At 38.7% G+C, this 20,000-nt stretch overlaps 1 protein-coding gene across 2 annotated transcripts in view; it reads left to right on the forward strand.

Annotated features, from left to right (window-relative positions):
• LOC135219559 (uncharacterized) overlaps positions 1-20,000 on the forward strand; it is a 37,977-nt gene that overhangs the window by 6,030 nt on the left and 11,947 nt on the right. Inside the window, exons 2-5 of one of the 2 annotated variants that reach the window (XM_064256429.1) lie at positions 8,917-9,033; positions 11,351-11,503; positions 16,065-16,138; positions 17,936-18,084. In XM_064256429.1, coding sequence (XP_064112499.1) covers positions 8,994-9,033; positions 11,351-11,503; positions 16,065-16,138; positions 17,936-18,084 — 416 coding nt within the window. In that variant the 5' untranslated portion in view covers positions 8,917-8,993. Of the gene's footprint in view, positions 1-8,916; positions 9,034-11,299; positions 11,504-16,064; positions 16,139-17,935; positions 18,085-20,000 lie in introns of both variants that reach the window. The other variant, XM_064256430.1, reaches the window with a different exon arrangement.

The raw sequence follows: 20,000 nt of genomic DNA on the forward strand, positions 1-20,000 counted from the left end.
TCACGGCTATAGTACCTCCAACAGTGCCGGGATGGAACGACAGCACCGTCTTCCCGCGGGATCCTCAGGCGGGGAAAATGACGCAAAGCGAAGGTCGCAAGTGACACATACACTTGCAGGACGTAACAAGCGAGGTGGGGCTATCGCAGGTGATAATACCCCTGCATACGTGGGCGTGATCCAAAGAAGTGTACAATTTACGCAGGTGGCTCAAAGACACCAGCGAAAACAATCCTCCAAAAGCACAATTACTTATGAAGAAAAAGAAAAAGAACGTCCATCAACGGCTGCTAAATTAGGATCTACGTCTGAGATCAAGGTAGGGTCCGAACTCCTCGTCCCAGGCTGCAGCAATCTCGTTCACGGTTCTCACTCAAACCCAAACACTCGAAGAGAAAAAAAAATAAACAAAAGAGTTAATGGCTATTCACTAATTAACGAAGGCGGAGGGGCGCAGGTTATCGCAGCACTCTTATGAAAAGGGCAGTAGCAATTACTCCTGCCGAAGGCCGAATTTATTTTATAAAATAATGAAATAACTTAATTTAACATGCACACCGACCATAAAAAGATGGGCAATCCATCCAAGGAATTTTGTAAATGATGTTATTTGTCACTAGGGTTTAATACAATGTTTTTTAGTTTTTCCACAAGATCAAGAGAATTCCGGATGTGTGAATTACATACAGTTCCAAGTAATGGGGATAACAATTTAGTGATATATTTAGATAGTTTATAAGCAATTGATCCTACACTACTAATAATTGGCCACATAGAGTTGTTTTCTTTATGAGTTTTAACTAGACCATATAAATAAGGTAATGAGGGACACTTTACAGTTAATTTACACAACAATTCTTTTTTATCTTTAAGAATTTGTTTCATAGGGATATTAAAGTTTTTCATTACTTCATCCAACGGATTCTTTGTGAGTTTTTTGTTTGTTTCATCTTCTAGTAAAGTATGCATGCGTCCTATGTAGTCAATTTTGTCCAAAACTACTAAACTATTGGATTTATCGGCCTTAGTAATGTGTAAGCTAGTAACATTCTTCAATTCTTTTAAATTTTTATGTAATGAGCAAGGAAATTATTTTCATGATAAGGCATATGCAGCACTATATGTTATGCCTTTGATAATGTTAAATGGTTTTGTGGTAGGTCACAGTATTTTTCAAACTTATATTGAGATGTTGCTATTGATAAAGCTGAAGGTTTGTTGCAAATGAAGAATGACAAACCAGAGCCTCATGCACCCACTGCATTTTCACTTATTTGTTTGCTTGATAAATTCACTCTAGCATTATTGGTCTAGTCACTGTTGTCGATAGGTTGTTTAATTTTCTATCCAGTTTTCTAATCAATGTGTCTGTAGTCCTACGAAGTTTTCCATATATTTTTTGCCTTAATGTGTTTCCAATCAGTGGGAATCGAGTAGTTGAAAGTGCGTCGCGATTTTTCCAATTCTTTAAATTTCTTCTTACCCTCCAATTTCGCGGCAGCAATGTGACGTTTTAACATCATTGAAGAAAATTAATTAAAAGGATGTTGGTTGTATCTTCTTATGCGGCGTGTTTCGCCAGGCAATTTTTTAGGAATTTCAAGTGAATTCTGGTAGAGTGCACCGCCAATAGGACACTTGGGGAAAGAGGTGACGAATCAACTCAGCAGTGGGAGCAGGAAAGTCAAAGTCAACGTGGCCCTCATGATGAATAACTTGATCATGAAATATATAAAACTTGATGCTATGTATACATAACATCATGTTTTATATATTTCGTGATCAAGTTATTCGTAATGTATATATACGAGGAAGATATGAAGCAGCGTATCAATCAACATAATTTTTCACGCAATTTTAAGTAACCTCAGCTTGTTTATATATATTTCTAAAAAACAAGAATTGCACAGTAAGTGCAGCATATTATGCTTTCATTTCTGATATTCCCTGCCCTTGTAATCAACAAAACATATATACAATGTGTGATATTCAGAGGAGACTCGACAATGGTTTCACTACTAAGGGATTCAGTGCCAATGAAACATGGTTACGGCTTGCCACTTTGATAACGAGCGAGAAGACCCGTGGATAGATTTCCTATAGCGTGAATAGGTAATTATTTCTATATAATTAATGGACAATAGTTACTTAGCAAAACTCATCTCTTGCTGCAGCTAATAGAAGGCTATAGTGTCGAAACCTGAGGTAAAACAAAACGAATAGTCTTCTTATATAGATATAGATCTAACAAATGAGCTATAGACTAGTTCATTATGTGAACGAATTACATACATTGGATTATTTGATAAGTAGAAACAATACGAATATCTAGAAAATGGGAGAATTCCAAGCTAGCAACTTAGTCCCAACAAGGTCTGCTCATTTCCCCCGAAATCTTCCATGTAGGCAGAGCTGTTTACCTCCTTATTGCATTAGCTGGTGAAGCACACTCCACAATCTAGATGTAACCCTCGACCTATAATACTTTCTAGATGTAACCCTCGACCTATAATACTTTCATCTTTATCCTCTCTTAAATCATGCAAAGCTGAATTGAGCATTAAAATCTGTCATTGGGACACAATACTGCACAATTTTGAATTTTTCCCACCGGCAGAGCACCATTTCAGTGGTCAAATGTACTATGGCCATTGAGGTACATTAGTTCAAGTATACAGATGATTTTCTTCTCCTCTGTCATTCATTACCAATTTGAGTTTGGCCAATGTGGGTAAATGACAACACATTTTGTCACATTAATCATGCAGAATGTTGAATATTTGTAGGCGGACTGTGCAGTTAATTCAAAATGCTTTTCTTTTTTATTTTGGCTCACAAAGAGTCATGAGGAATTTCTCCTCTTTTCTCAATGCAAAATCTTCAATGCAAAAACTTCAAACACATCTACACCATTCTCTTTTGAACTTTGAAGACAAAGTATCTGATATTTTCCAATTAACTGCTGAAAGTAACACATCCTGTGACCATACACTAAAGGCAGAAATTCGGCTGCAGTATAGGTTGCTCTGAGCTCCATTCACATTTCATTTGTGTTGTGATGAATTCAAGTTTTAATGTAAATGCCACAAGACCCTTTAAATTCGTGTCATATGACTTGAAGATACCGATTTTCCATTTTAGGCAAAATTAATCCATTAAATTTAGCTTCATCAAAAAGTTAATATTCTAAGGATCAACACCAATGAACACTGTTCTGCAGCAGACTTCACAACAGGAATTAATTTATTCTTCTTCAAAGTGTTAAGATATTCTTCTTCAAGGTGTTGAGAAAGTTTAAATAAACTTAATAAAACAGGGTGTAATACACATGCCAAAAATATTCTATTTACAATTCTGCAATGATGGAGAGTGAGTACAGACAAGCCTCAATTGAGATAAAGCCCAGTTTAAGTATTGCCTTAGGAGAATGCATGCATAAGTTGGAGTTCCTAACAACTAGTGAGCAGTATTTGTTTAGAGTGACAGAGTTGAATGATATAAATTATAAATTGCTTTACAGCATCACAGTTACCTTGGGTGAGGAACATGATCAGCATAAAGAATATACTTAACATACAATCACAGTCATAAATGTGGTGTCGTAAACATTTTTGATGGAGAGTAAAACAAGAAGACTTAACAATACTTTCCTCTAATTAAAGAATGGATTTCTTTATTAGCAGGCATTTCATAAGTGATTGGCAGCACAGACACCCACTGACTCTCCTTTGTCTTTCACTGCCACTAGCAAACTACTCTGATAAGGCACAGAAAGTGGGATGACAGGTTAATCTTTTTCAAGAAGACTCCCAACCTCAAACAATATTCAGCAAGAGGGGGAGGGGGAGGGGGAGGGGGGAGAAACTAATAGCACTAGGTGCCGCTAACTGTAAAGGATTTACTGAAATCCTCGAATCACTTTTTCTTAAGGTGGGTTTGATAATTTTAAGAACTGTACGCGGCATGGCGATTGGGACAGTTATAGGGGAGCTGGATACATAAAATCATAGGCAAAGTTATAACAGATAGAGGAAGGGTAAAAAAATAAATTAAAAAATAAGATAACAAAGACAGTCTTTTGCAACATGTACTGGTCATCTATGGCCAATATGTCACTCTCCAAAATGCTAAAGTCTAGGTGCAGCATCAATGTTAACTGCATAGAGAAATATTCCTGCATCTGTCTCATGTTTCCTTGTTGGGAAGACTTCAATAGTTGCCTTGTCTTCATGAGTGCTCTGCAGCTTCATTTATTGCAGAACAAACCTTCCTTCATCTACTTGATGCTGCTTTACAGCTGGACCAATGCCTGTTTATTCTGATGTTTACCCACTTTTACAGACCTTTTTGTTGTCAAGCCATTTATGTGCATCTACTGCTTAGTTAGCAGTTTTGAAAGACTCCTATAGTCGTTGCAAATAGCTCCCTGTAAGATTATTTAATAATTTGCACTAACCTTATGCTAGATGGACAAGTTACATTGCACTGGAAAAGAAACCTGACTAGGAAAGATCAGATGCTGAGAGTACAGAACACATTTCTTCAGTTTGTAATGCAGCTCATCTTCATTGGTTTTCCACATCTTCTCAGCCCCATGAAACAGTGCTGTTGGTATTCCATTCCAGTTACTGGGTAACACAATGAACAGTCAATCAGAAATGTCTTTTCTTTTGCTTTAGCAATGGCTAGAGCATATCAAATTTTAACTCATCTTGAAACTAGGGTATCCCGGTACTCCATAAGAGTGGAAGCAAAGCTAAAGACCTCATTGTGATGGTCACTGGTTGACTGTACTCACTTTACTTGAATAAAACTGTACTCGTTATCCTTAAACCATGGTTGATTCCTACTTTCAATATGTCTATTTTTCTTTCAATTTTATTTGCTCTTCAGTTCATCACTTTAATTCTATGTTACTATAACTTACCAACTTTAAGGTGTTGATCAAAATTCCTAGGTACCTGCACAATTGCAGAACGCATCTGTTCATTGCGGCTTGTTCTGCTGAGGGTGCTAGAATGTGTCAGTCGTCCAGGTACCTCCATAGTCAGATACCCCTCCTGTGGGACCATTCTGACACCAGTTGAAACACCCAGATGAATACTTCGGGGACTCTCACGAGACAAGTGTAGGAACTTCTTGGAGGAGGGATGTAACAGGATGTGGAGATACACATCTTGAAGGTCCAACAAGACCAAGAAGTCTCCCTCCCTGATCACTGCTGAGATCGACTTAGCCTCCTTCATTTTGAAAGAAGTCAACCATATGAATCTATTCAGTGTTGACAGATCTATGGTGGGCAGCCACCCACCTGATGTTTTCTCCACCAGGAAGAGGCAGTGTGTTGCCCTCCACTACATCTACTGTCACCTTCTGTAGCATGTCTCCTTTCCCCACTGCTGAGCTAGCTCCTTGGGCAAGTCACTCCGGTAAGAGGGCAACTCGAATGGTACTGATGTCAACAAAAGTGGTTAATGCTCGAAGGGGAGGACATATCCCTTCCTGAAGGACTGGGTTGTCCACTCCTCTGCTCCGCACTGCTGCCACTCTGGCTACTTGTTCCCTAGACAGGCCCCCCTCATTAGTCTGATGTGGGGGTGGAAACATCCAAACCTCTTCTAGTGCCCCCTCTTTTCCCCATTCTGTTGCTCTTCCTGGGACTGAGTGGTTGAGAGGTCCTAGAACGACTGCCTTTCTTCCTTTCGTGGTCTTCCCTAAGGAGTTGGGAGGCGCTGTTGTCGAAATCGAAGGGAAAATGACTGTCTCAAGGTCAGTGCTGGCCTACTTTGGGCCATCGTGCTGATCAACTGCCCTCTTGGATCCAACCTGAGCGATGTCGCTGAGATTGAGTCCTTCGCATCTTCTCTCTTCTCAGTCACTGCCTTGCTCTACAACTCTGAAGGGAAGTACATGGGCACATCCATGAGGGGGCTATTTCTCAGGCTGTTAATTATTGGCTGAGATGTGCATCCTTCTGAAGTATTAACCCATGTGTGGACCACATGCTTGCCCACATAAGATAAAGCCTTTCACTTCTTTCATCCACACACACACCCCTTGTCACCTGTCGAGCCAAGAGATGGCCCTCAATGCAGCTTCCAGGAAGGCAGCAGATCACTGCATTCACATTCCTCAGAAGGAAGCTGGGGGCAGTAATTTTTGGGAACTTGCAGAGGTTGGGAAGTCGGACAGTTTGTTTGGCCTAAGGAATGCTATCCGACATATGCTCCGTGTAGAAGTTAGGACAGTCTCCAAACACCGCATTCTCTGGTTCTGGTTGGTCCAATTTTCTACGGATCTTGAGGATGAGGTCCGAGAAGCTGCTCTCCTCTTCTGGAAGATCCAGAAGGGAGGACTCCTTACCTTCCTCTGAGTATGTGGTAATACCAGATAAGTTGGCCCCTCCACATTATCTATCATTCTCCATTCCATTCCCCTGGGTGGTCATCAAGTCCCCAATGTCTGGGGGAGGTCAAGTCAGATATGGCCTCTTGCCCACTTTCCTGTTCTGGTGATCGATATTCGGGACAATAATGGGAAGCAAGGGACTCTGCTCTGCTGTGGCTGCCCTCAGAGTAGTGCCGTTCTTGAGACCTGTCTCCTGAACCCAAAAGGCAACGTTTACCTGACTTTCCATCCATCTGCCATCTTGGGATCAGTGTCGGGGGCGGTGTCAGGAGGAATGCTACTCTGCTCCATCCCACTCTTGCCTCGAAGAGGTATACTTCTGTTTCATGCTTCTGGAACACGCTCTAACTCCCTCCAGGGGTGGTTCCTCTATCTCCACCTCGCCACTATCCTGAAACTTTCTTGAGGGCCTAATAAAGAGCTTGCCAAATCTGGTCAGGTTTCTTTTTATTGGAAGGTAAAGAGAGAGGAAGAATATCCTTACTGGAGGTTTGGTAATGGAGAAGGAGTTTGTAGTGGCAACGATGGTGGGGGAGAGAGAAGGAATAGAGATAGGGGTGGCCTTCTTTCCCCACTGGGACGACGACCATGATGAGCACTCTCCACACGAGGCCTCATGGGAACATTTATGACCCCTGCAAGAGATACACACAGAATAGGGGTCAACACCTATAGGTAATATGGGTTTGTTATAGGGCTTGTCCTTGCCTGCACAACGCTACACTTCAAGTTTCCCAATCTCGTCCATCACTGCAGGAAGAAAGTGAATGCACACTAACACTTTGGTGTGGGGAAAAAACATGAACATGTGTGATCATGTGGGCACTGAAAACACTTTCCCTGAACCCGGAAAAATCTCATAGATTGACACAAAATGTTTTTAATTACATCATGAAAGCTTGGGATGGGATCCCCATCACAAAGAAACTAGGCTAAACTGTACATCACATATTCGAGAGTAGAATGCACGTGAGAGACGCACTCCTTCACTCCTTTGTCCTGCATTCAGGGACAAAGATTCAAGACCAACACACAACAGCAAATATCACTACAGAATTGAACATATCAACACTTATTACAGTAAACAGGGTCAGAGAAAGAAAAAACGAGAGAGATGAATTGGAAATATATGACCACCAGCATGACTGCAAAAACAATGAACAAGGGAGGTCGGGTCAGGTCACAACACATGACCAAGGTGGCGATAGGATTTTGTTATCAGAGGAGAGCCAAGAACGGCCGAAGCTAGGTAAGAAAGATTACTCCACATATGAAAGCATAGGTTTGTACATGTGTTGGAACAACGATGAATTGCAAGATGGGAAGAACCCTGGAATCACTTTGGAAGTGAATGATGGAATCACTTTGGAACTATATGAGGGCACTGTTGAGCAATCCCTTTTCATAGATGTATAATGTGGATGTTGAATACAAATGAAAGAAAAAAGGATGAATGTGTAGATAAGAATTCTTATATAGTCTTTATGCCATAAGAACTAAATTAAATACAAAGATAAGTAGAAGTAAAAAGTTTGTCTGCATGAGATGGTTCATAAATGACGAAAACAGTATACAGTTTGGAGGTATTGCTCAGGAAGATGAAAGCAAGATCTAGGATATATGGCTTGAAGTAAAAGCGTTTGCAAGACAAAGTTATGTCCAATCGAGAATGATGGATATAAAAAAAATTCTGAAATTTGAGTTTGAGAGACAGAATTTCCAAGCGGTTGAGTCCTATATGTGTTTAAGGGATAAATGGGTGAATAATATATCAGATGAAGCAAGGAATAAGAGTATAGTACAATCTCTGCAAAATGTCTGGAAGAGAAGTTACTAGAGAAGCAAAACTTATCATTTCTAAGTTCACAGAAATGAGGTGCAGTACTTGGGTGTACAAGGGTGCCAGCTGATGATATGAACTACTTCCAGAATACATGATAATGAAAGTACAAAGACTTGAAAGAGTGAAAATATGGATAAGAGAGATTTGTGATGGGATGGCCACGTAGAGAGAATGTACAAATATAAACTGGGGAAAAAAAAGAGTAAAATTCGAGAAATTTGGATGGAAGCGATGGGGAATCAGATACTGTTGGCAAGACAGGGAGGTGCTAGAACGACTAACTAAGCTTAATGTCCAGTACTGTCCCACAGTATTCAACAGCGAGGTGAAGGGAGCTGTGTTTGTGTGTGTGTGTTGTGTGTGTGTGTGGTGTGACGGGGTCATGATACACTGTAGATGAACCTTCTGGGTAGGCATAAGAAGCGACTGATATTTTGGAATTTTACTTTGATATATGTAGATTTATCCTTGATTCTGCAGTTAGAAAATGTTGGTGAATAGTGTCTTGTTTTTCTAAAAGCCAGCTCTACTAAAAGTAAAACAGTTAATTGGCGAGAACAAAATTAGTGCTTTAATAGCATGCATATGCTTACAATGATTTTATGCATACCCATATACATCATGCATTCTTAAAACTAATATTTATTTCCTGTCCTCTTCTTCAGGACATCCTAAACAAAAAGATTTTTAAAAATCAGTCAAGTCCTGACGTAAGGAAAACGAACAAGTGAAGGGGACCGCTATGATCATTCGTGGCTCCGTAACTAACTGCTACCTGATAGGTAAGTTTAATTTTTTTCTGTCAATATCAATAAACGGGCTACTCACGGGGTTCTTCCAGCATTTGTCTCAAGGAAAAGAAAAGAAAGGGAAGACTGAAGGGAAAGAGCAAGGCCTAACCCCAAAGTAATCTGTATATTTCTGTTGCTTCAATATCTTTAAACGTTATTTATGAAGCATCACCTAAATAGAATATCACACTATGTAACCACCAAAAGAGCAGGCTTAAGCAAATATGATAAAAAAAAAATCAGAAATCATGAATGATACACTCATAACTCATATTCTAATTAAGCAATTAAATATATGTACATACATACATATACGTACGCACACACATATATGTAGTATATTTGGGTACATATACCGCGTAAACTGCGGAGTAGAAGCCGACTTTGCTATAGAGGCCGATCTCCAGATTTAACTAAGAATTCTGAGTTAGGCTAATACCTACCACACAGATCAACCCCAGATTGAATGTTTTCAAAATACACTGTGGCATCTTTCAAGTAACTTTAAAAAAAAAGAGTGCACCAAACTTACTGTAAGCACATTAATTATACTTTCATTCATATATTCAATAAACTTACACGCATCATTACACTGACATTACTCCCGTATTTTACGGTGCACGCAATCCTTATGTGTTGGAAACTGCTCTACCTCAGAACTAATATATTTTCATATATGTTAACCAAAGGGGAATTCCTTATCAACTAAAAAATTCCTCTTCGGTTAACATACATGAAAATATATTAATTCCGAGGTAGAGCGAATTGGATATTAAAGGACATTTGTAGCTTAATGCGTATATATGAAGCACGGTGATGTGATGAGACACACCACACACCCACATATATATATACATATATATTATATATATATATATATATATATATATATATATATATAATTCGAGCTACTAATGTCCTTTAATATCTAATTTGCTCTACCTCAGAAATGATATATTTTTATATATGTACCGAAGGGGAATTTCTAGTTGATAATAATTTTGTCCTGTCATGGGATCGAACCACCGTCCAACTGACAGGAACGAAATCAGGACCGACAGTGACGTTAGCGATTCAGCTACCAAGTGAGGTTATAAGTTTATATCGATTCTGACCTTACAAATCAGCGTCGAACTCGGTTTTTTCGTGATTAGAATCGATATGAAACCCCCTCTACCATGTTAGCCAATTCGAACATTTGACGCACATAGCAATACTATGAATAATTATCACATCACCGTGATTCATATAAATCATTCGAGCTACAAATGTCCTTTAATATCTAAAAATTCCCCTTCGGTACATATATGAAAATATATCAATTCTGAGGTAGAGCAAATTAGATATTAAAGGACATTTGTAGCTCGAATGATTTATATGAATCACGGTGATGTGAAAATTATTCATAATATGGCTACGTGCTTCAAACGTTTGAATAGGCTAACATGGTAGAGTGGGTTTCATAACGATTCTAATCACGAAAAAACCGAGTTCGACGGTGATTTGTAAGGTCAGAATCGATATAAACTTATAACCTCATTGCTAGCCGAATCGCTAACGTCACTGTCGGTACTGATTTCGTTCCTGTCCATTGGGCGGTGGTTTGATCCCATGAGGGGACGAAATTATTATCAACTAAAAATTCCCCTTCGGTATATATATGAAAATATATCAATTCCTAGGTAGAACGAATTAGATATTAAAGGACATTTGTAGCTCGAATCACGGTGATGTGATAATTATTCATAATATGGCTACGTGCGTCAAACGTTTGAATTGGCTAACATGGTAGAGGCTGTTTCATATCGACTCTAATTATGAAAAAACCGAGTTCGACGGTGATTTGTGAGGTCATAATCGATATAAACTTATAACCTCACTTGCTAGCCGAATCACTAACGTCACTGTTGGTCCTGATTTCGTTCCTGTCCGTTGGAAGGTGGTTCAATCCCATGAGGGGAGGAAATTATCATCAACTAAAAATTCCCCTTCGGTACATATATGAAAATATATCAATTCCGAGGTAGAGCGAATTAGATATTAAAGGACATTTGTAGCTCGAAGATTTATATGAATCACGGTGATGTGATAATTACACATATATATATACATATACATATATAACATATATAATATATATATATATATATTATATATATATATATAGTATATGTAATGTATATATATATATATATATATATATATATATATATATATATATATATCAGAGTATCTTGAGTCAATATTTCTATTTCAGCAACTGTGGGGTGCATTCTCTTACAAACAACCTCCTCCTTTGCTGAACCAGGGCATATCCGGCAAAGATTCCCAAAGAGACTGAAGACACACAGGAGAAAGCACCCCGCTGTCGAATGGATCAGTGCCAAGATTGAACATGACACATTTCGCCAAATATCGTTCTTAACTTCGCTGACCAATAGAAGTCACAAGTTTCGCGAAGGTGAGAAAGTTTCCTATAATTTTTAACAACGCTATAAAAGGTATAAGTTGAATTAAGAGAAATTTTCTCTCCACATATACCGTATACTTTATTTTGCGTATCCTTTTCTTAACACGTTTACTTAGTTTCTGTATACGAGATCTTGTAATATTATTCTTTTGCTTTTTAAGAAATGTCAACATCTTCACCTCTTACTCGCCATGCCAATACTACTTGTGTATGAAGCAAATACTGAGCGTAATCTGTCACAGGCTTTCTGGTATTTACTTATTTAAATATACTGATAGCAAGCTTCAGAACTCATTTGGTAATTGCTACAGGAAAACTGCATAAATCTGGGTCATAAAATCAGACTGCGTTTCCTGTTCATACACTAAACTCTTTAAATGTTCAACCTTTTCTAAGGTAATCGTTTAACAGAGGTTAACTGCCACGCAGCGGGCACCACAAACTCTAGGTCTTGAAGGAGCTTTGGCCATTCTAAGGACCTTAATCTTGCCCTTGAAGGCTCTCGACGGTTCTCTGTAACCTTCAGGAACTAACGTAGTAACAATAAGAGATGCTGCATGACAATCAAGATAACAAGGGGGAAATTAGACAGCCGAAACTCCAACATGATACTTCAAACTTCCACTTCAACTAAGCATTCAAGAAGCTAACTTCAGTTATAACTGTCTCCGAGACTCTAATGGCATAATGAAAAAACAAAACTTCAACTTAAAGTGAAGAGAAAATTCTATTAAGAACGAGAGAGAGAGAGAGAGAGAGAGAGAGAGAGAGAGAGAGAGAGAGAGAGAGAGAGAGAGAGAGAGAGAGAGTTCTGTGTAAATATTTTCCAACACCCACAGACATGGGTTAGGCACCTTGTCATAAATTTGACTAGTCTCTGCTCTAAATCTCACTTAACTCTTTCCAAAGGGTGCCGGATAGTTCGACATGTCTGTATCAACAGACAAAAGGGATAGCATTAACTCATCCATCCAAAGGATCGCGGTAAAATGTTCCCATATTAAAAAATCGAGATTTTCTGGCAATATTCAGCTGGAACCCATCTGCCATGTAAGCACAATGATACTATCAAGGGCAACAAATATTTGGTAAGAAGCCATGTTCCATCAAATGCAATGATCCAGAATTTCTCTCAAACGAGGGCAAGTTTGTTAAATGCACTTCATATGCTTCAGGGTAAGAATTTCAGTGGGTTAGGACTCTTTGAGGAGCCACCAGGACATTCCAGGTACGTTTCTGATGTCAGATTATGACAAAATCTCAAAAATAGCCCTACCTGAACGGGGTTCTGGGGACTGGTTAACAAAGACCCCATGCTTTCAAAATCTGCCAAAGAAAGAAGAAACAACCTCCCATATTTCTTTTTCCGATTCCTCACGAGTGTCTTGAAAGTGCAAATGTGTTTGCAAATGATGCTTTGTACACATAGATAAAACTGCGTGATCATATTTCCATCAAGCTTGCAATATAAGCAATTAGGCATCAATTCAAAAATAATGTCACTAGTAATTGATATGATTTATAAAAATTCGTTTTTAAAGCTAAATACTGGGGTACTTTCAGCCATTCATGTGGAAACCGGAGTTAGAGTGGCTGAACAGCAAGAAGTAAGAAGTGAAGGAGGAATTAAGATAAACTTAAAGACTAGGAGAGAGGGTAGCAAGGGACTAAACTGATGCTAAAAACAACCTGTATTACAATTACAGTGAACTATGTGAGGTTAACTAACAGCACTAACCCCTTTACTGAGTGTCACCATCAATTAAACCAGCAAAGCGATATAACCCAACCCCTCAAGACAATCGAGAAATATGATGAAACCATCACAACTATCAAACCAAATGTATGTGATGATCCGCTAATAAGAGTCCGTTATTTTTCAACCCATTGCCAAGTTACACAATCTAGGAGCATCCACAGAGGTATCTTCCTGCTCTGTGACCAAAGCATTTACCAAATGTCCTCTGTTTCTGGTATGGACGCGGGCCCATATCATACCATACCATAGTGTGTTTATCTTTTATCCGAATCGGTGGCAAACTTGATTTGCAACTGCTTAGTTCAAATACACAAGTGTTGCATGCCTTATTTCTTCTTCTTGTTTAAAATGACAGCAGCGGGGGCAGAGACATTATGAAGGGGGAAATGAGTGAAATGTAGTGGCTTTGAACTTTCTCTGGCTGTCTAAAATGCATGGGTTTATCTTGTATGATTTGTTGCAGAGCAGCAGAGCAAGTTCATGTTGTGATGACATTCATTAATGACATTTGGTAATGCCTTTAAATTCAAGAATGTATGCTGCCTGACACCTTAATTATGGCATGATATTTACTCTGTAAATTGATACATGATGGGTCATTCCAGGGCATGAAAACCAAAGATTCACAAAGAAATACTGTGGCGGGACATGAAGATCAATGAAGAGCTGAAGGCAGTAGTGGCTGCAAGGTTGCCATTAAAACTACCACTGGTTGTTAGTCCTTTGGTGACGTCAGGGACGGGATTGCCCACCATTCACCAGTTGAGTGATGAGTGATGGCCATTATAGTTTCTGTTCCAGGCTAAGTCTCGATTGTTCAAGATCTAACTCGAGCCTTCTATGGTACTCCTGTTTCATTCATAACATTGCATATGAGTCTCATTCTATCTCTAACCTTGTTGGCAGTGGGGTCACAAGTTTTTTATATCATGATATAGTACTGCCAAGATCTTTGATACTACACCACTCAGGCATGGGTTAGAAAGTTGCCTTTATGGTCATATTTCTTATCTAGCTGCTAAATGTTTCCACATTAGGCGAAAGTCATTCACCTCGTTGAGGCTATAATAAATGTGGTAAGTTCAATTCATGTACCTCCCCCTCTAGATACTCAAGGACTTTTGTCAGTTTTTAAGACAAGTCACGCACTGGTCCAGTTATGGATGATCACTTTATAATTGGCCAACATTTGGGGAAAAAGACCAAGTAGCGCTTTCTTTGAATTTATTTTTGGCGTGCAAATGATGGTCAACATAATCGATGAAATCAGCAAGCAAATCTTGAATGATATGATCACCAATCTATTAATGAAATGGGGAAATGAAAAATGATCCACCAAGATCTATTAATGAAATGGGGAAATGAAAAATGAAGACTCGATCTAAATAGAAACGAAAACCAAATACTGTATAAAGATAACGCAGTCTAAGATGGAAGATGGAAAACTAGAACGTCTATTAAGGAATAAATTATCCAATGAAAGATAGGGAGGGAGATAGGTGGCGCTGCAACTCGGACAGACAGCTGGCAGCAGGAGAGAGAGAGAGAGAGAGGAGAGAGAGAAGAGAGAGAGAGAGAGAGAGAGAGAGAGAGAGAGACGTAGCCAAACAATGGAAATCCACTAGATCGAAAGGCAATGAAATATGTGTGGGGAGGAGAACAATGGTGACAAACAATCAACCAAAATCGGATCGGACCACTAATGGTCTTTACTTGAATTTATAAGCGACCATTACCTGAGTAATACACACTGTTACTACTGATGAATTTCCCATATAACGGCAATATCGTTAGAACAATTCTTCAAAGAAAGGAGAGAAAAAAAAAAAATTAAACAATCAGTGCGTATATGACTAAGGCAACTTTCCCACAGAAGATTTGTAGAGAAAAGCTCCAGCTTATATTAAGGGACATGATCAATAAAAACGTAAGAAAAAAAACTTTCAAATTACTCGCAAGCATGGGAACCACGGCTTGTATCAGAAAAAAGGCAGAACAGCTATTTTTAATAACTGTCTTCATAGGGAGAGTAAAATAATACAATAAGGAAAGTGAAACACTTCTGGTTCAGGGAGCAAAGAGGACAATCACAACAGTAATGATACACATACAATTAGTATTTGACTTCTGAGGAGGCGGGGGGGGGGGGGGGGGGGGGGTTGCTAAAAATCCCTTAACATACGGAACAAGCCTGCACAAACAAAGAAAACTTCAGGCATAAAATACGTAACAATAAGAAGATTCGAAATGAAACCTTTGACTTTGAGACAGTAACTACTGACTAAAGACTGCGCTCTCTTAGAACAGAATCATTATGTTATCTTCTATTCTGAGGTACATTTACTTATTTAACACTCCCCATTGACTTACCAGTAAAATGACTTACTTTCCCCTGTAAAGTATTCAATCAAATTACTCTTAATCATTTTAGTTAATGACTTTTTTTCTCTCATTTTTTTCTTGGGTACTATATCAATTCTTTTATATACCCAAGATATTTTCGTATCTTGCAACTGCAACTAATAAATCCAATTTCACCCTTCACTGTAGACTGTTTACAAATGACGGAACATCTTGTGGACCAGGGCAAAACGCGACAAAATCAATCCAGTAATCAAACTAGTTTCCATTTTAGATCGCTAGTTACTTGCAAACAATTACAAATCACCCCTAACTCAGCACGTCTAACAAACATTTTAAACAGAATGAGAGAGAGAGAGAGAGAGAGAGAGAGAGAGAGAGAGAGAGAGAGAGAGAGAGAGAGAGAGCCATTTATTTTTTTTTTCTTTCCAGTTTTTACAATTCCAGTTCATGTGACGAGCTGTGACGAGACAATCACCAAGGAATACTGGCTCCATCCCCGTGAGGTAAGCGTGCACTATAAACGAATGAGTTAATGACCGTCTCTCCTTAAGTACTGATCAAACCGTCTGACTGAAGGTCACAACTTTCAAATAATGTTTGTAAGAAAAAAAATCCTCAGTATGCATGTAAATCTGGACCTACAAATAAAGTGGCCCTCGGTTACCAGAAATTTGCCCTTTTGAAACACTTGACAGGTGTTTCTTTTTATGTCATTCAGTTATGGCAACGTTATGAATGGTACGCTTAAAACCTCATTAACTATCAACATTCAGCTTTAAGTCCTTCACTACTACTGACATGATTTTTAAACGTCTCTGTTAATGACTATTTACTATGAGGTTTCAATATGGAAACTATAATTCACACAATGATAAACCGTTGTTGTTTCTAAGTAAGCCAATCATATTCAAATTCATGAAGCTGTCATATAAACTTTGGTAACTGCATTATGCTGATCAAGGTTAATGCTTCAAGTTCAAATTATGATACCTATTAGGAATATTGTACGCTTAACGACAATACGCTTGTAACTTAAACGCTAATCTACAACACTATATTGCTATATTGGTGTTAATGACCATTATATCTCATAAAGATTCGGAGTTAGTTGAACCTCTGGCCTTTCCCTTGTGGTGGTTTCATCCAAATTTTTAAATGGGGCCAAGAGAATAATCTGACACACGAACTATTCAATGATAGAATGACACGCCACTGAACAAACTTCTCCCCATTATTTCTTACACTGCGCCACTTGCGAAATGTGTTGAGAACTTGAGACTCACAAAAACAAATGCGTGTGTGTGTGTGTGTGTGTGAGAGAGAGAGAGAGAGAGAGAGAGAGAGAGAGAGAGAGAGAGAGAGAGAGAACCATTATCCGCAAATTCGGTCAGCCAAAATGAACGCTCTGCAACCACAGGGATTAAGCGATTCTCCTCGCATTCAACATAACCAATGACGCACCCCAAGGCTTGCAATCGAATGTCCACGATCCCAGTGCCTGGTTAATATACATAATTATTACTGCGTCCCGTCAACTGCCCGCAATTATGCCTCGAGCGTTGAAACAATTATTGCAATAGTTACAAAAAATATCTTATACATTCAAAACATATGTACATGCACCCATGGACAGATGATCCCTAAATACAGGTTAAATACACTCTACGTAATGAATCAAATCATTGCTAAAAAATAAACGAAGCATTTCCGTGAGAGAATGAATAAATCAGTCTTGACTGGGAAGCTTCTGCCTCCATTCGTGAAATTCCTTCTTCACCTCAGGCAGTCAGGAGAACATTTAATGAAGCAGTAATGAGTCGTTGACCGCTGCCTGACGGTGCAACGCAGACCCTTGCTGCATTTGCAAAAGGTCGCTCAGCGAAGGACCCGAATGGGTAATTGCACTTTTCCACGGCCGACCCGCATACGGCGGAGGCGCCGGCCTTTCTCTCTCTCTCTCTCTCTCTCTCTCTTTTGCCCTCATTTCTTATTCACGTGTCGGCGATCTTACCAATGACTCTCAAATGGCTCGAAGGATTATTTACTATTAACGACAGGTGTAAAACACGTTCGTCAATGGTTTCTTCGTTCATGAATTATTACAGGTCCTTCGGTTATTCATTTCTGTCCGATGGATACAGATATAGCAAAATGTAGCTCGCTTTACCTAGGGCATCTGTGGTATTCCTGTCTAGAAAATTAAAATAATTGTCCTTAAAACAGAATCAACGTGAAACCTTATAATAAAGCATACAGCAAAATTCTAGATTTAACTCTCATCAGTCACGCTTTTTTTTCAGACAGAGATCTGTCCCAGTCTGAAGAAGTTTTCGGGGGAAAAATGCCTCTTTTTGGAATCGCAGGGAAAGAAAACCAGTCATCTGGTATTCAAGAACAACTCCACGTACCCACCAGCAGGCCATCAGCCAACCATGATAAATAAAGAGTGGTAAGTATAACTGATATCAGGTAATATGATAGTCGATAGCCAAAGAAAATAGTGGATGTCAATTTTGATTATTCTCTCAAACCGATGGTGCTCAAGTATAACAAAAGATCGTTTCCATATTTCAAGTTGGGGAGTTTATGTGTCGACCTACCTACATAATGGTACTTCGTTTCCCTGTGAATACTCACATTAATCACAAGAAAAAATAATAGGAAGTAAATAACTGATGATGGTACGCCTTTCTAATTCAGTCTTCACCGATGGAACGCGTGTTGAGACAAATTCTTAACTGCTTTGTGATTTACAAAATAAATCATTAGACTTCCGAAAAGCCATGGTAGTAACTTAAAGCCCCAGCGCCTTTTTACATGCAGAGACTGATCCAGATTCCTGAAACATTAAATATTTTGACGTGCTGGACTGCGTGCCGCAAACGGGGTTCAAATTGATTTATTCAGGCATTTTTGTAGGAACTCTGAACATTCAGCTCTTGTCTCGTAAGATCGCTACTTCTGGACGAGCTTAAGATATTTCCAATTCAAAGATTTAAAACATCTAACGCAACATAAAACGAGCAAAAGAGAGTAAAAGTGTTCATAAAAAAACAGTAAATGTGAGTTAAGGTAAGGTTATGAAGCTAAACAGAAACCAGGAATATAGAAAAAATGAATGTTAATAGGGGTACTAAAACATGGAGGCCATTTACATGTAAAAGTATTCTGGAATAAATATGACAGATAGTGGTGGAGTAAAAAAAAAAAAAGAAAAAAAAAGGTGTCACTGAATAGACGAAGCTAAGAAAGTAGCAAGGTGTGGGGAAAAGAAGGGGAAGAGTCATTTCGGAGGTGAGTGCATTAAACAAGATAAATGTTGAGGTTAATTCTTTGGTTAGTATATGTTGCATATTAAGAACTAGAAAAGTGAAAAGTATGGAGATACATATCAGTAGTAAAAAAAGGCTACAATATGTGAAAGAGTAAATCTTATTGGTATGAGATGGTTTGGTTATGTGAAAAGAACGAGGTTATTTGTCTGGTGAAAAGGCTGTATTAAATAGAAGCGTTACAAAGAGCAGGAAAGAAAAACTTAGAAAAGTGATGTACAGACAGCAGGAAGGGGTATTGGAGAGGAAGGACCTTGATATCCATAACCATGTTCAAAAGACTGAGTTCTTCTTGACTTCAAACACTATGCGTTTAGTCTTCAAATTCCAACAGCACTCGCCAAGTCCACTGATCACTCTCTCATTTCTGCTGTTGCCACCTTGCCAGTAATGGCCTGACACAGGAGCCTTAACCTTGATTTCTAAGCAGAACTGTTTGCTGCAATGCTTGGTGAACGCTAACTTGTGATACCGTATGTTAGTGAGGTCTCATCTTTGGTTATTGAAATCTATGCTCATTCTTTTGTTTAAAATTTTCATTACTGTTCCTCAGCCTTCCAGTCAACAGAGCAGATACATGCTCTTGACTATCTGGCCTATTTTGGGTGGTGAATGATGTTTTATTTAATTTTCTGCAGAAAAAGGGAGGCTCTCTAATTCTGTGCCTCCCCAGTATTCTTTGCCCATAAAGCTAACGCTATCAATTACTTTTTCTCCATTTAATTTTTCACTTTGCAAAATGGAAACAAAAACTAGTTCATTCTATCCCAAAGGAAGGTGACTGCCCTAGTTTTTTCAAATTACCATCCTATTGTTATAATTTCCACTACCACAAAAACATACAGAAAGAAGATCTATGGCACCTTCAATGGCCCATCATTAGCTCACAAGAGAACTAAGGACATATTATTATCAATAAAAATCTATCAAGCTTTCAGTGGGCATATAACTCACAACCACCACACCATCAAGTCCAGTGAGACCAACGCATGTATCCTAAATCCATCTTTCGTTTTTTGAGTCATAAAAGTAT

Source organism: Macrobrachium nipponense, chromosome 1, assembly GCF_015104395.2.
Source record: "Macrobrachium nipponense isolate FS-2020 chromosome 1, ASM1510439v2, whole genome shotgun sequence".
In the NCBI taxonomy this organism is placed as follows: Eukaryota; Metazoa; Arthropoda; class Malacostraca; order Decapoda; family Palaemonidae; genus Macrobrachium; species Macrobrachium nipponense.